The sequence below is a fragment of the Leptonotus elevatus genome, chromosome 4 (assembly GCF_054856555.1).
Source record: "Leptonotus elevatus isolate MCC_2025b chromosome 4, RoL_Lele_1.0, whole genome shotgun sequence".
In the NCBI taxonomy this organism is placed as follows: Eukaryota; Metazoa; Chordata; class Actinopteri; order Syngnathiformes; family Syngnathidae; genus Leptonotus; species Leptonotus elevatus.
Window position 1 is genome coordinate 23,673,440 of NC_141242.1, and position 15,661 is coordinate 23,689,100.

Genomic DNA, 15,661 nt, shown 5'->3' on the forward strand with positions numbered 1-15,661 from the left:
GATGTGCAACAAAATAGCTTCAATTTAATTCAGGCCAGTTTCATTTCTGTTGGACCTCGAAATCAAAGCAATGCTTGATTAGTTAATCTTCAGTGAATTCACAAAAGCTGTCAAAAATAACACCTGAAGAGGGGCAACTACAGCCTGAAATTGTTTTTAGTGTCACATCACTTATCTTGAATGTGACAATTGAAAACATGATTACAATGGTGGATTTGTTTGGGTCCCACCTACACTGCAAATGTTCCCATTCCTAAATGTTATAAATGTGAACAAGCAACTTGAAACAAGGGCACTAATGCACAAGCTACCTAATGCGCGTGTCTTTCTATTACAACATTTTATAAATACTGTGTGTATAAAGCACAAGTCCAAAAATGCAATAGGACAGGTCTTCGTACATCAAGAAGCACTTGCAGCTATGTTACATTCAATTCTTAGTGTACATTGATGTCAGGCTAAGTACTCAAATGAACACGATGTTAACAGGATCTATAGGCAAACCTAAACAAATTAGATTGCTATTGCAAACCATTGCCATGCACTTTCGAGGACACCACAAACTGTGTTATACAACAAAAGAAAGGCCTCATAATCCTCCCTCCACCCGGCTCCTCTTCAGATGACTGTCAACCTGGATTAACTTGCATAGTGCTAAAAATACAATGATATTAGAAGACAAAAGGAAATGGAGGGATTGTTTACGGGAAGGAGAAGACAATCCACTGTAACCTAATACCCTCTTCTAATTGTCTGTCACATCTCGGCAGAGCTCTAACAGAGGATTAGGCCCTGCAGCACGAGTCTGTACGTTTACATGCAGTAAACAAAATCAAGTTTTTGTATGTAAGTGTCTTAATCTGACCGTGTTCCACATAATAGACTAACACACCCAGACTGTTTGGAAGCCAAATTCATCCATCAGTTAAGCATTGGAGTCTGTAAAATGACCGAACCCCAAGTGGAACCAAAATTCGTTCCATGACACTGTTTGTAACTTGAAATGTTCATAAACCAATGAAGGTTCCACAGTGAAATGAATGGAATTACAAATAATCTGTTCCATACTTTACTTTTTATGATTAGTTTGTGCTTAAAAATAAATGCAGTGTAATAAGTAATAAAACACACTATTACAGGGGCTGAGCTTTGATGTTGACAAAGGTGACTAAAAGTCACCTCGGGCAAACTCGGTTTACGGTACCATTCGCCCAGATGGCAACCTGAAGATGATCGCGAGTGGAAAAGATTCCGTACATTTTACACAGACTCTTGACATGCTACAAAAACAACACACTCATTTGGCAACTGAATTGAAAGAAGACGGCATTGACGCCATTTTTTAATCACCGCTCAAACACCGTGATTTAGCGACGAATCTCGCGAGACCTCTTCCTCGTCACGTTTGCCTAGTTTTCTGTCTCATGAGATCTTGAGACAAGTGTCTAACATGTTTATATCCTCTTCATCATGGTTATGAAACCAAACTTCAACTTGTGTGAATTTTCGGCTGCCGTCATGTTGCGCGTTTTTTGTTGTCTGTGTGTGAGTGCGTGTGTACGGCTGATAAATACGAGTGTCTGCTCGACGACCTGCCCTGTGAGCAACCACAACAGTCTGCTGTGCTCTGCAGATGTAAAATAAAAGTGTGGATTTCGATTGACGTGTGTCAAATTGATGTGCCTGAGCGGTGGCCTCAGCTCAAATTGTTTGAAAATGGAAGCGCCCTGTTAAATTGTCCTATATTTTGAAGATAAATAGGTCTGCATGTGGCCAAATCTTGTGTCGTCCGATTTTATTAATGAAAAGGAAGACAGATGAAACGAAACCAGTATTGCTCATCACTACTCGTTGTCATTTAATCGATAAGGTGTCACGGAGCCGCTTGTAAAGTTTTGAAATTGGAAAATGTTCCGTCATATTAAGCAGGTACTTTCTCTACATGTTAGCATGTGTGATTTTACTGACTGGAGATCGGCAAGTTTTATTTATCGCATGCCACATAAAAGTTGCACATGTTGAAGTGGTAAAGCCACAGATTTGATTGCATTATTGTTATAATCTGAATTTTACTTTAATTTCTAACTGATTTGCAGATTAATGCATAATATGTTTACATCAAACTTGTATTTCAGAATTATCTTGTCATGGTGAATGCTTACAAGACTACATGTCAAAGTATTTAGTAGAATCGGGAACAAAATTGATATTAGCTTAATTTGCCTTTGTCTTAATATCCTGTAATGTATAATAGATTTGACATTTATTGGAATTGATTACTAAAAAAACATTGAAAAGGACCTTGAAAAAAAATCACCATATGATATCGCAATTGCAATTTTTGGTGGGGAGAAAAAAAAAATTAGATTATTTTCCATAATTGTTCAGCCCAAGCACATGTATTGGCAAAAACAGAGGCAGGCCGTACTCTGACTTCGGGTGGAAGTGTGAGTGTGATCTCTCTCTCTCTCTCTCTCTCTCTCTCTCTCTCTCTCTCTCTCTCTCTCTTTCTCTCTCTATTTTCAATTTTGTGACAATGCGACTTAAAAAAAAAAGACCACATATTGGGCTACTTGGAAAATTGTCGGGCTACCTCACTTTCCATTTTTTTTAATTTTTTTTATTAAATTTTTTTCCTGGAGAGCTCAGTTCATTCGGTAATTTTACCGATTTGACATGTCATCATCATTGCTCTCTTTTATTTTTTATTTATTTTGTATGTGGGTGTGTATGTGCGTGTGAGTGTGTATTCATTAGTTCACCTAAAACCTATTAAAAAATCCCATACCGTTCACCTAAACCAAACACTTCAGAATCCAGCCAGAGTCGTGAGGCTGTCAGGAGACCCGAGGAAGGACCAAAGAAAAGAAAGGAAAGTGAAATCCAGCACATACCAGACACCACCCACCACCCACTACCTCAATTTCCTATGTTAGGAGCCCGGCTGGCTCCTTAGCTTGGCTGGCTAAATCTCAGGCCTGTATTATGAAGAAATAAAACATGTTAACATTAAAAAAAAAAAAGTGGAAAAACTACAGCTCCTCCACTGAATAAGAGTCTTCTATAAGAACACAGGTATATTTAGAGTTTTTTTATTATGTCGGTTTATTTTCTAATTCATTGGTTGATTTTGTCAAATCACTCCAGGGAAACTGTCTTTTTCTGTTATATATACAGTATATATACTGTATATTTATCAGAAAGTGGGACGTCACGTTTTTAGTTCTGTTGGCCAATTTTGTTATTTTTTGATGGCCTTGCTCATGCGATCACCACCAAGTGCTTTCTCAATTGTCAGTCTCATAAATAGCAAAACAACACACTCAGTAACAACAAGATATAATGGCAGTAGCTACCTTACCTTGCATGATACACAGCGCCTGGTTACAAATCATGAGAAGCAAAGCGCACATCGTTCTGCACACAAGCGCTTCCTTACACCTTCTTTAGAAGTTTCCCTTTTCTTAGCTGTTTAAAGCATTGTTTGTTTGTGTGTTTAGCAAAAGTTCTGGCACCAACATCAGGTCTACGTGCTAAGAATGTTACAGCAACCTATTTTTATCCAATAAAGACACATTACTTTTTAGTAGTTGTGAAAAATGTAACTTTTTTAATTATTAAATTGACATTAAAAGATAACATAACATGCTCAATTCATTTACGTACATTTAATAGTGTTCTCTTACAATTCCCAAAACTCATGTTTCATCAATTGAAATTGGAATGCGTAAAGCACAGGCTAAATTGACTGCAACCCCACAGCATACTCAATTGGCTCTTCTAAATAGACACAACATCCTTATCCAAGTTAATGAGGTTTGTTGAGTGGCTCATGTAAAACACCGACGTATAGTACTTGTCCATGATTAATATTGTGTGCTCCATGGTGGGTATTGGCACGCATCAATAACTACAAAAGGGTTTTAATGTGTCGCCACTGGGGCTGCAGAGGCTGAAGCCTCACTGACATAATCTGCTTACCTTTCATTTGGACATTTAAGAAAATACAAGGGAACCTCAACCGCCAATTACCTTCAGACTTTCAAAAGAGCATGACTTAACTTCACTGATCAAGGTGCAATATGAAGATTAAATGCAAATTCATCTGACCTGTAATCGTAACATAATTGCGTTAATAAGTTACGACAGTTGTACAGAATAATGAATTTTATTTTCAGTGAATGATAATGAATGTTTAATGACAAAATTCGGGCCAACGTTGGAAGTTAGGCATGTATCAGTGTGTGCAATTTGGTGCTGATCTATACTAGGATGATTTTAACATTGCTTTTTGTAAGAAAACCACACAAAAGGATAAAGTGGCAGAAATTATGTTGAAGAAACCTGCTTACATCAGCGTGACTGGCAGAGTATGCTGTAAACTGTGATAATGGCCAGTTTCATTTCAGCCACCGTAACAACAACAAAAAAATTGTGATTGCGAGTGTGTGGGCTCTTAATGTGTTTTTCTTGCATAAGGTGGAGTGAATTGGTGGCTTCAAACTGACGGTTTCCAGTCTAAAAGCATCCGTGTGGCTCTTTCTTTCTATTTAACCACTTCACTGCAAACATATATAATGTAAAGATTCTCATAGTCAATTTGATATGCAGTAAATTATTGTGCACTAATCATCATTGTTATGACATACACGGGGAATTCAGCAGTGAGCAGGTGTTTTCATTTGATCATTGATTAAGGTTGACATTTTAAACCAAACACGTATGGTGGCAAAACAGCCATTATGTCAGTTAGGGTACTGATTTGCAAAGCTGCCGTGTTCTTTATAGTATTACTAACAAACTGCACAATGTTGTGTTAGTGCATGGATTGACATAATTTACACTATAATTTATAATATAAATATGCATATTCAGGTCAAATATTTGTCATATTTTCATAGCACACACAGTAACATTGTTTTAAAATTACCTCAGCAAAAGTGCATTAAATATGACGGTATTTGCTCTGAATGTGTTACTGTCCATAAGGGAGTGCCACAAGGTTCTGTATTAGGCCCATTCTTATTTGTCATTTCTGTAAATTACTTAGGGTCTAAATGTGTCCAATTAAAATTCGGATTTATGCTGACAACACTGTTGCTTCATCAGGTTGTCAAATCTCTACAGAGGGCTTTTGTAGCTGTCCACCGGCAATCATTAATTCACTTGAAACCTGTTTACAATGCTGATTAAACAAAGCATATGTTGTTTTGTAACTAAAAAGTTGCCTCAAATGATTCCCCCAATGTCCATTCTCAAGTGCAATTAAATAGAGGTGGTCTAGATGAATAAATACTTAGATGTTAATTAATGACTCACTCACTTTCAAGTCGCATATAGAAAATCTTGTGAAGAAGCTGAGCCTAAAACTGTGCTTCTATTTTCGAAACAAGCTGTGTTAGAAGCATATTGTTTTTGCAACATTTGTATCTGTTTTAGATTATGGAGATGACATTTTATACATGAATTCTGCTATAAAATGTATTTGGATCATTTATACTATCACGCTTCTTCTAAGATGTACATTCACCACCGTGAATTATACTCTCAAGTAGGATGATCTGCTTTTGCCCGTCACTGGTACGGTTTATTTATAAGGCAATATACCTTCATATACTTGTGGACTGGATTCCCTTGAAAAATAGTTTTTTAATCTCAATGGGATATTTCCTGGTTAAATTAAGGTTATATAAAAATATAACATTACAAATGTTTACATCTTGTTATAATAATATATAAAAATAAGCTATTATTTCTTGCGCCACAGCATACCTCCATGGATTTATGTTAAATAAATTTGTATTGGGCCTAAGAAAAGAGCTCTCACAAAGGCACATTCATGTTAGAAGTCATTTGTGAAGAGTACATGCAACCTAAAGGTTAACGAATACCACATAAGTAGTACTTATATTAAAAATTACTAAGGTTGATGCTAACATCTTAACTTGGGTTGATTCATGTACAATGCAGAGGAAGACATGTGTGTGTGTGTGTGTGGGGGGGGGGGGGGGGTTCTTCCAGAATTCCTGGAATTATATTTATAAGTGATAAAAACGTGATTGGCAAAGGCCCATTGTATAATATTTGGCACATCCAGCTTTAATCATTATAGATTTGTTAGTGAAATGCACTTTAGAATTTAGACTGGAAAAATACTGCAAATAGGTCAATGATGCTTTTACAAATAGCACATTAAAATGGGACATGAATGACAACTTGTCTTCACTTGGGAAATAAATAAATGAAATCTACACTTAGAATCTTGACTTGATTAGGATTGTAATAAAACAGGGAATTACAGCATATGACCACATAGATTCAAAAACACGTAACAAAAATGCTCTTGTTGACTGCATGAAAATTAAGTATTTTCATTGTTATTAATAATTCAAAATTCTTGTATTTTCTGGTGCTGTCAAGGCAAGTGAGGGAACAGAACAGACGGGCCGGTATCAATAAAATCTTGTTATAATTTAACAGATCAATAGGGGGCACCGTTACTTGATTGTCTATGTATCCACGACCAGCGTTCAGTGCCAAACATGAGACTAATAAATATGTGAGATGTATACAGTTTATTCCACTGTGTGAGGAAGCAATTCATTGACTTGCCAATGACGAACAATAACACAGATAACAAGCAGCAGTTTGCACGTACTCTAGTTTGTAAAGAAACTTTGTGGGCACCTTCTATATGCTGTGCATAATAATGATCTCATCACAAGAGCACTGTGGTGAACCTACTTCATATATAAAACTGAAAACACAACAAATAAGCAGCAACTGACAGCAGCCCCAGTTAAGTTGATTTATAATGATGTTACTTAGTACGATTAACTTGGAGCCTCTTAGCCTTACCCTGGAAAAAGGAAGTCCTCGTTTTCATTGCTGTACTTATTTACAACAACTGAATGCTGAAGTGCTACAATTCAAAACTGTAAAAGTTGTTCAGTTTTTAAACATATTGCACAGTCAGTATTATTCACATGTAACTAGAATATTTATTTTTAGTCATATATCAATGCTACACAGCTTTTTGTTGTAAAAAAATTAATTCAAAATCTGTAATCACTGTGTTATTCTCAATATTTGCTGCAGAGGTTCAATCGCACCTCAAGGGTTCGATGAGTTGGGCTTTGGGATTCGGCTTAGGTCAAGACACACACCTGACGATACACCCCACTTGGCCATCATTGGCTGCAAGTGCTGACACTACATTGCTTGGCCTATCAGTGCTACAAGTATCAAGTAAGGTGCATGGCTGGAATGTCATTGTTTGTAGTACAGTCCGCAGTCAGGGTTGTATTAAGTGAAATGCATTAAATTGACTTAATCTTGCTCAAAAGAACAAACTTTAAGTAATAAAAAGCAGTGATTTTGATTAAAAAATTTAATTATTAAGAGATTTTTCTGTTATTTTGCTTTTTAATTTGCAAATTGGTGTTGGTGAAAATCACTGTGATCTGCTGTGCTAGACAGGAAATGCAAATCAGTTGTTACTTTTCCTCTAGTAGGCTAACGTGCCTGTGTTTTTCTATTTCATTACAAAAATATATCAAAACACAAATCAAAGTTCAGTTAATTGTCATTATCTTGACTACATGGAGACAAAGATTCTACGTGAATTCAATGAACAAATTCAACTAATAAATGAGCACATCACTCTTATTTTTTTAAGATGCTTTTATTGACACGATTCAACACAAATTTACATTAAAAAACATATATTGCATAGTTATCTGACAAAATCTTTGTTCATTCTTTTTTTTCTTTTCTTTTTTTTCTTTTTCTGAGAGAGCTCAGTGTTCATTCGGTAATCTTACCGATTCGACATGTCATCATCATTGCTCTCTCTCTTTTTTTTTTGTTTATATTCGTGAGTATTTGCGTGTGCGAGTGTGTGTGTGCATATGTGCGCGCTAGTGTGTGCTTATTAATTCACCTAAAACCTATTAAGAATCCCATACCTAAACCAAATACTTCAGAATCCTTCTAATCGTGAAGTTGTCAGGAGACCCGAGGAAGGATCAAAGAAATGAAGGGGCCCCCAGAGCGCGGCAGCGCCAAGGCACAATCCCCGGGCCTCGCAGGGGCCACTGGCCGGAGAGCAAAGCCAGGAAGGAGCGCCTCCCACCCCAACACGGCCCGCACCCCAAGCCCAACGCAGCAGAACGGGGCACGGCAGGCCCACCAGGCACCCCACCGGCCCACAGCCCCCGCTCCCCCCACGACCCCCCACCCACACCCGGCGTTGTATTGATGAAGGGGCATTGATTTAACAACACAGAACAACCTCAGTTCTTAAAGTGCAATCTCCCAAAATGTTGTTAACCTAAGAACTTGAAATATGTTTTGGGGTGTGAATGATAATAAGATAATATGCCAACTCCACACATACATTTTTCAATAGACATGTAGATGCTCTGACAATAGGGCAGATTTCAGCTACTATTCCACACTGCTGCCGATTTGCAACTTGATCATGTTAATTTGTTCTCTAAACTAACTGTGTCCGTCAAAGTGACATTAATTTTACTATTTATTTCTAGCTTGCATGGAAATCTCCTGAGGTCCTCAGCTGTCAAGTACATTGGCCAAGGACCAAAAACAATTTGGGGAAGGGCTCTCTTGCAAAAGGTAGAACTTGGACTAGGGATAAAATCACAGTTCCAGCTGTCACGCAAACACTAGAGTCAGTAGTAAATGTAAGATTGATTATTTGCCTAATTTCTTGCTTTGCAATTGGCTCGCCACCAGTCCACCGTATACTCTCGCTAGGTGGGATGGCCTCCAGCTCACCTGTTACCCAAGTAAAGATAAGCAATATGGATGGATTAATCATTTCTCGTCTACTATATAAATCCAATCTAGAATAGATTGCTTTTTTCTTTGATCTCAATATTATTTTTTTGTAACCCCCTTTTCCCCCATTCATTAATTTTGTTATATTGCTTGTCCTAAGGCGTACAGTACAGCAAGGTAATCAATTACAGGGCACATACTGTACAGACAAACAATAATTCACAGCTATAGGCTATTTAGAGTCTTCAATTAACCTTGCTGCATGTTTTTGGAATGTGGGGTTACAAATCCATTCCACCTTCATTGTACTTCTTGGATCGACATTTCTGCAAACAATTTCCACAACAACACATCATCTTTATAAGGACTACAGATTCAGTAAAATATTTAGATGAGCCCGTAATAATGTTGTGAGTGCTGAAAACTTTTACAACTGTTTCGAATGACTGATTCATTGAAGTGTGACTAATCCTTCCCAAAACCGCCACTGCCAATCTACCCACAGGGGTGTTTAGTTCGTGATGTTCTAAGAATACATCATGTATCATTAAGCCTAAGTGTGTGAGGCTGCTGGGGGGGGGGGGGGGGCGGCAATCTCATTCTGCTCGATAATGAACTCAGACTGTGAGCACAACATCCCCGGGCTGCGTGTGCTGACCTTTGATGTGCTCGTTGACGACGCTCTCCAGCTTGTCCAGCCTCTCCATTATCCTCAGGGTCTCTCCTTTGCTGTCCTCCTCCAACTTTCTCTCCGCCTCGCCTCCAGCGTCCGCAACTTTCGGACCGCTGTTCGCCACGAAGTTGGTGATCCAGCCGACGTAGAGGAGACACACGATGTTGGTCATGCCGCTCAGTATTACGCATGTCGACACCAAAGTTTTAGTCCTCCTGGTGCACAGCATCGCGACATCCCTCCCTCGATGGGCTCTGAGATGTTCTCTTCCTCCTGTGTCCCAAGCGCGCGGGCTGCCGGTGTGAGAGGCGAAAGAGGCAGAGACGAAGAGTCAGAAGTCCTCCTCTGCTTTCGCGAGTCCCGTGCCAGACAATTTTGCCTTGCTCGACCTACCTTAATTTCACAGTCGAAATAACAGGAATTCCTATGATAACACTAACAAGAGAGCGCTCATCGGTGACTGAGCAACCAGCAAGTCAAGCTGGTGTGTTGCAAAGCTGTCTGATGATCCCTCTCTAATCCTCCAGTCCAATAGAAGGGGAGGAGGCGGGCACAGCTGGAGCACAAGGTAAAGGGAGGAGGAGGAGTGGGCAACAGGAGGAGGCTCAAGTGCATCCGCGCGGACATTGCAAAGGCTCAATTGAAGTTCTTATAGAATTGATGCTCAACATTTTGCTTGTGCTATAAAAATACTAGTTTATGAAGTTTAAACGTGTAATCTATGGCAGTGGTTCTCAACTCTTTTTCATTGATGTATGTACCCCCTGTGAAATATTTTTTCAGCCAAGTACCCCTAACCAGCGCAAAATAATTTTTTGTTGAAAAACTGAAAATACTTCAAATAGAGCGTTATGTCATCAGTGTCTGATTTATCGAACTTTGGATCTTCATATGTGATCTCTCTTGAACTTTTTTGGGGGGAAATAAAGAGATATAACTAAAAAAGAGAAAGAATAAATTATTTATAAATATTTGTGCACATTAAAATTATCACCACAAACTGACCTCTTTTGGGGTCAAAGCAAAGATGGGTTCTCCCAAAAACATCACCAACTTAATTTTAAATAAAGCTTTGAAATGATTGTCAGGTTTTACTAGGTGGCATAGAACAGGTTGGGGTCGATCATTCTGCTATCGGGAAAATAAGGTATTTTAGGACAATTCAATTGAATAGCCTACTATAACTTTTTTTTCTTTCTTTTTTCTTGAGAGAAAAAAGATGCCTACTATAACTCATTTTATGAACTTATATTTTTCTGAAATTTTTACACAATTTAATAATTATTTAATATTATTCAAAAATATTTTTGCATGTATGCTACTAATATATATATATATATATATATATATATATATATATATATATATATATATATATATATATATATATATATATAAAACCTCCTAATCCCCCCTAATCAGTTAGCCCAATAAGTGACACCCTACTTTTTCAGATTATGCTGAAATCTGATGTGTAGATGCGTCATAGGATGGAAAGCCAAATTTCCCAATTTCAACCTAATCAGATCAACAGTATCTCAGATATTGCGGTTTGAGTTTGGGGGTTTTTTTCACAAAAAAAAAATAGCCATGTCTGCCGAATTTCAAATGGCCTTTTCTCAGCAACCACTGGTCCAGATTCAAAAAACACTCGAAAATCATGGAATCCAAATATGGCATTTGTTTTTGCATGACAGTACGTTTAATGATCTTTTGGCCTATATGTTGACCTTGAAATTCACAATCAGGGACATGTTCGAACTCAATGACATAAATCCCCTAAAAAGTACTACAACATATATAAAAATAACTGGAGGGGTTTTCATTTTCATGTTTGAGGAAGTGTAAAGATAAAGCGTAGTGCAATGGAAATTGAAATTTACACTGCATCTTTAGACTACGCGTGTCATCTAGAGTCTAAAATATCACAAGTGCTTCATGAAGCTTTGTTTTCCCATCACTCGTCATCATCATCACAAGTGACAAATACAGAACCATAACAACAAAGTGAACCCATGACCCAGCCCAAAACACAGTCACAACGTTGTGCTCAGCAAAATGTTACTTTTTACTTTTACCACTTGTATTGTCATTATGTTTTGTAAATGCCTACATTTTATTTCACGAAACTCTGACTGGATGGTATGATAAACAGTTACTTCTTGGCTTCTTGTACACTGTTTAGTGAATGTAGATCTCACAGTTTCCTCACCTGGGAGGTTACAAATGTGTGTAGCTTCCCATGCTCCATTTGATGGGCTCCTCTCAACCCTGCCCACCCCACTAAAAAGGTTATGGCTATGTCCCTGATGAGGACCGTCAAGACACAGAACCACACATTTTGCTTTTAGAGCAATCTATTTCAGAGAAATGATCGTAGGCACTTAAAACCAGACAAAAATAACATACTGCACCGGACAACAAATAGAAAGGGATGAAAGCCTCGAAAGCTTTTGTTGGATTATGTAGTAAAAAAACAGGAACGTCTTTACCCTGCATTGAAAGCATAGGCCAATCAGGCCAGTGCACGGCAAGCTATTTGCTTGAAAATGTTTTATTCTCAATGATAACATTTGAATAGAAAATGGCCTCCAATCCAACCATAGGACAGAATCAAATCCTAACTAGCAATTTAGTTTTTCCCTCGCGTCCTTCAGCATAGAAATGGGAGTGAGAGCAACTGCCAATAATTGTAAAAGGTTTTCTAAGTTTCCTTTGGCCTTAATAAAAATCTATCTGTATAATTTCTCTGCCTCCATGAACTTCTATATAAGCAAATGTGCAGAGTCACTGGTACCAAAATGAGAGCTCTGGTGCTGCTCTTCAGCTGGAATGTTGAAGGTACGGTAGATTTTTTATTCATTTTGAAAAGTCACTTTGATCTTCACGTCCGCAGCTATACAGATATAAACGTTGTTCCGACCATGTTTGTGGCTACGAACCTACTGGCAGATTTAGCCAACTTGCCGTCGTTATAAATAATGCATCAAATGCTCGGCTGAAATGAAGCCTATCTCCTCTAAACTGCTTTCATTGTTTCATTTTGGTGAGAAAGATCTGTCATGTCTTATTCAGAAGGCAGCATCAGCGGACAGTTTTAAAGAGGGTCAGATTTTATCATCCCGTAACACATGTTCTCAGTTCTACAGGGATAATTGGACGAGCAGCTTCAGATGAGATTGCTCAGATTGGCAGTGGCTAAAACTTGAGGATTCTTCGCACAAAACTTTGATTGCTCCCTGTTCACGCTGGCTCAAAGTAGGAACACATCTTGGCTCATTAAAATGACAGGGCTTCATATTTATCTACACAAGACAATAAAAGTATCCATTCAGTGAATCTCAATCAAATTCTGTTTCATTTTTTGACAAGAAGACCACGTTTAAAATACAGTTTAAAAAAAAAAGGGGGGGGGGGTAAATACAGCGTTGTTCCTGTTATCACACAGTAACCTGGTAAGAATCACACAGATGTGATGCGTCAGTTTGTTTGTATATATTTTCCTGCTTTCTTTCACTACTTGTCGCTTCATTGTCCTTGTCAAGTCTTGTTGCTGTTTTTGGGAGTAATTTATACTTTGTTATTTTTTTGTTGTTGTTAATTTTGTATTTTGAGAATATATTTAGCTTCTGAGATCCTCTTGCTTTTCCACATTTGGGTTTCTGCAGAACATAACGGTGACATGATCATAAAACAAGTTTTCAGCACACTGCCATATCAATTCAAAGTTTAAAGATGATTGTCAGAATTTTGCCTTTTCCTTGTTCCTCTTTTCTGCTTGCTTTTCTGAAGAAATGTGGCAGTAAGACAAAAATAATCTGCGAAACGATGTTACATTGAAGTAAGGGGACTACACCAAATTGAAAAGAAGCCTAAGACCTTGCGTGAGTGATTGTTTTAGTGTCATGCATGTTGGAGGTGACCAAGTTTTGCACATACAAAATCAGCAAATCAAGGACCTAAAAAAAGCAGCCAAGGAACTTGTCATTTCAGCACATCTCAGTTTGATAATACAGGATACCATCTCTGAGTTGCCAAGCTGATTCTATAGGTCCATGCCTGGATGCAAAAAGGGTTTAATTAATTCCGCTTGTATGTGGATACAATGAGAAGCCCTCTGGGTTGTTTACTCTGACAGACAGAAAGAGAGTAGTGGCCCCTGTGCTACAAATTCATAATACAATCCAATCAGCAGAAAGGTCAAGGTTGAGCAAATATATACAGTGTGTGTGGGGGGGGGGGGGGTGCGTGCGTGCGTGTGTGTAAATATGTAAAAAAAAAAAATGTCTGTGAACTTCAATAGTTTGCTACAACTAATACCACGCAAATCACAAGTGGTAAATGGAGGGCAGCACTTATGTGGCGCTCTTATCTACAGCATATGGCACCGAAAGCACTTTTATATTCATCCACTCACACACCAATGGGTGGTTGCTTCCATGCAAAAAACTGGCAGGCCCTTTAGAAGCAAATTAGTGTTCCATGTCTTGCCCAAGGGCACTTCAACTGCGGACAGCCGGAGCCATCATGGGAACCAGCAGTCAATGTATGAACGACTCTACCATCTGAGCATACAGCCGCTATATACGGTGCTGTGAAAAATAAAAAATCCTAATTAAATCCATTACCAAGACAGCATTCTTATTCTTACAAACATTTCTGACTCTATCCATGCCCTAATCACTTGTCATCTGGGAATACCGGTACTTTACAAGGTCCTGGCCAAGATCCAATAATCCAGACTTCTTCCGCCATCCTGCTCAAAACCTTGGCAAGCATACCACCCCCATCCTTAAACACCTTCATGAGCACCCATTAAAAGCTCCGCATTAGTTTTCAAACTTATCATTTCCTACAAATTGGTCCATACCTGAGCCCTACCATGCATCACTGACCTTCTCCTCCTCCCGAAAACCCCTTCTGGGAAACTGCTGTTATCTGACTTACTTGACACTAAACTCAGGAAATTTTTGGGGACCAACTTTTAGCATCACAGCGCCCTTCCCTCTGAATCCCTACCCATGAAAATATGTGAAATAAATATGATCCATGCACACACACACCAGATTCATTTTAATTATCCCATGAAATAGAGTTTGCTATGAGTTTTTGTATCCACTTGAAATACTTTGTATTAGGGGTATCAAAATTAGTGTGTTAATTTTGAGTTAATTTAAAGTTCCTTTAACGCCACTAAAAAAAAATTAATGCGTGATTAATGACCGCCTCTTACTTGGAAAGCCTGTACTGGGGGAAATCTAGTCACAACGCAGCAGACATGTTCATGTCAAACTTTAGCAGTAATAAATTTAATAATAATCCATATATTTGTATAGATTGGGCTCAAGTTGTATTTTACAATTTTAAAAATGTGCAGAATTGCACAAGTTACTTTATGTTAAAGATTAGATAGCTCTTCATGTAAAAAGAAAAATGCACTGACCTGTCAGCGTCTGACAAATGCAATTATGCCATCTAGTGGCAGAAAAAGGACCTCAACACAAATCAATATCACACTCGTTTTTTAGAGTACAGTACATCGTGGCAACCGTGGCTCAGCGTGTAGAGACGGTCGTTCCGGAGGTTGGCTGTTCAAGCCCCGCTCTCCCCAGGTCATGTGTCGTTGTGTCCTTGGGCAAGGCACTTCACACACATTGCCCCCAGTGCTAATCACACTGGTGTATGGAAGGTGCGAATGTTTGGTGGTGATCGGAGGGGCCGTAGGCGCACACTGGCAGCCACACTTTCATCAGCCTGCTCCAGGGCAGCTGTGGCTACCTAAGTAGCTTACCGCCACCACAGTGTGAATGTGTGAGTGCATGAATAAAAGCTGCAGCCATATTTATATTACTTTTATGTTAACAAGAGTATGAAACTTACAAAAAAAAAAAATTATTGTACATTTAGAACAGATATAAAATGTGCGATTAATCGTGAGTTAACTATTGAAGTCATGCGATTAATTAGGATTAAAAAATGTAATCGCCTGACACCTGCTGCCAACTTGTTGTGGGAATTTTATCACTGTTTACTTAAGCAGAAATGTGATTTTTATTTTTTCCATTGATTTGCATTCAGAGGTCTAACAACAAATTAAAACGTAGAAGAAAATGCAATCTAATGGGAAAATAATCACAAAGGAGCTTGAAAGTTCTAGTGGAAAAACACAGGCACAAACTAGTTGAG

The 15,661-nt window shown here is 38.3% G+C and overlaps 1 protein-coding gene across 3 annotated transcripts in view; it reads right to left on the reverse strand.

The window, feature by feature from the left end:
• The window catches only part of LOC147176299 (polypeptide N-acetylgalactosaminyltransferase 18-like), a 99,055-nt gene extending 89,069 nt beyond the window's left edge, over positions 1-9,986 (reverse strand). For 2 of the 3 annotated variants that reach the window (XM_086074149.1, XM_086074147.1), the window contains exon 1: positions 9,461-9,976. In XM_086074149.1, the coding sequence (XP_085930275.1) occupies positions 9,461-9,704 (244 nt within the window). In that variant the 5' untranslated portion in view covers positions 9,705-9,976. Of the gene's footprint in view, positions 1-9,460 lie in introns of all 3 variants that reach the window. The other variant, XM_086074148.1, reaches the window with a different exon arrangement.
• Between the last annotated feature and the right edge of the window lie 5,675 nt (positions 9,987-15,661).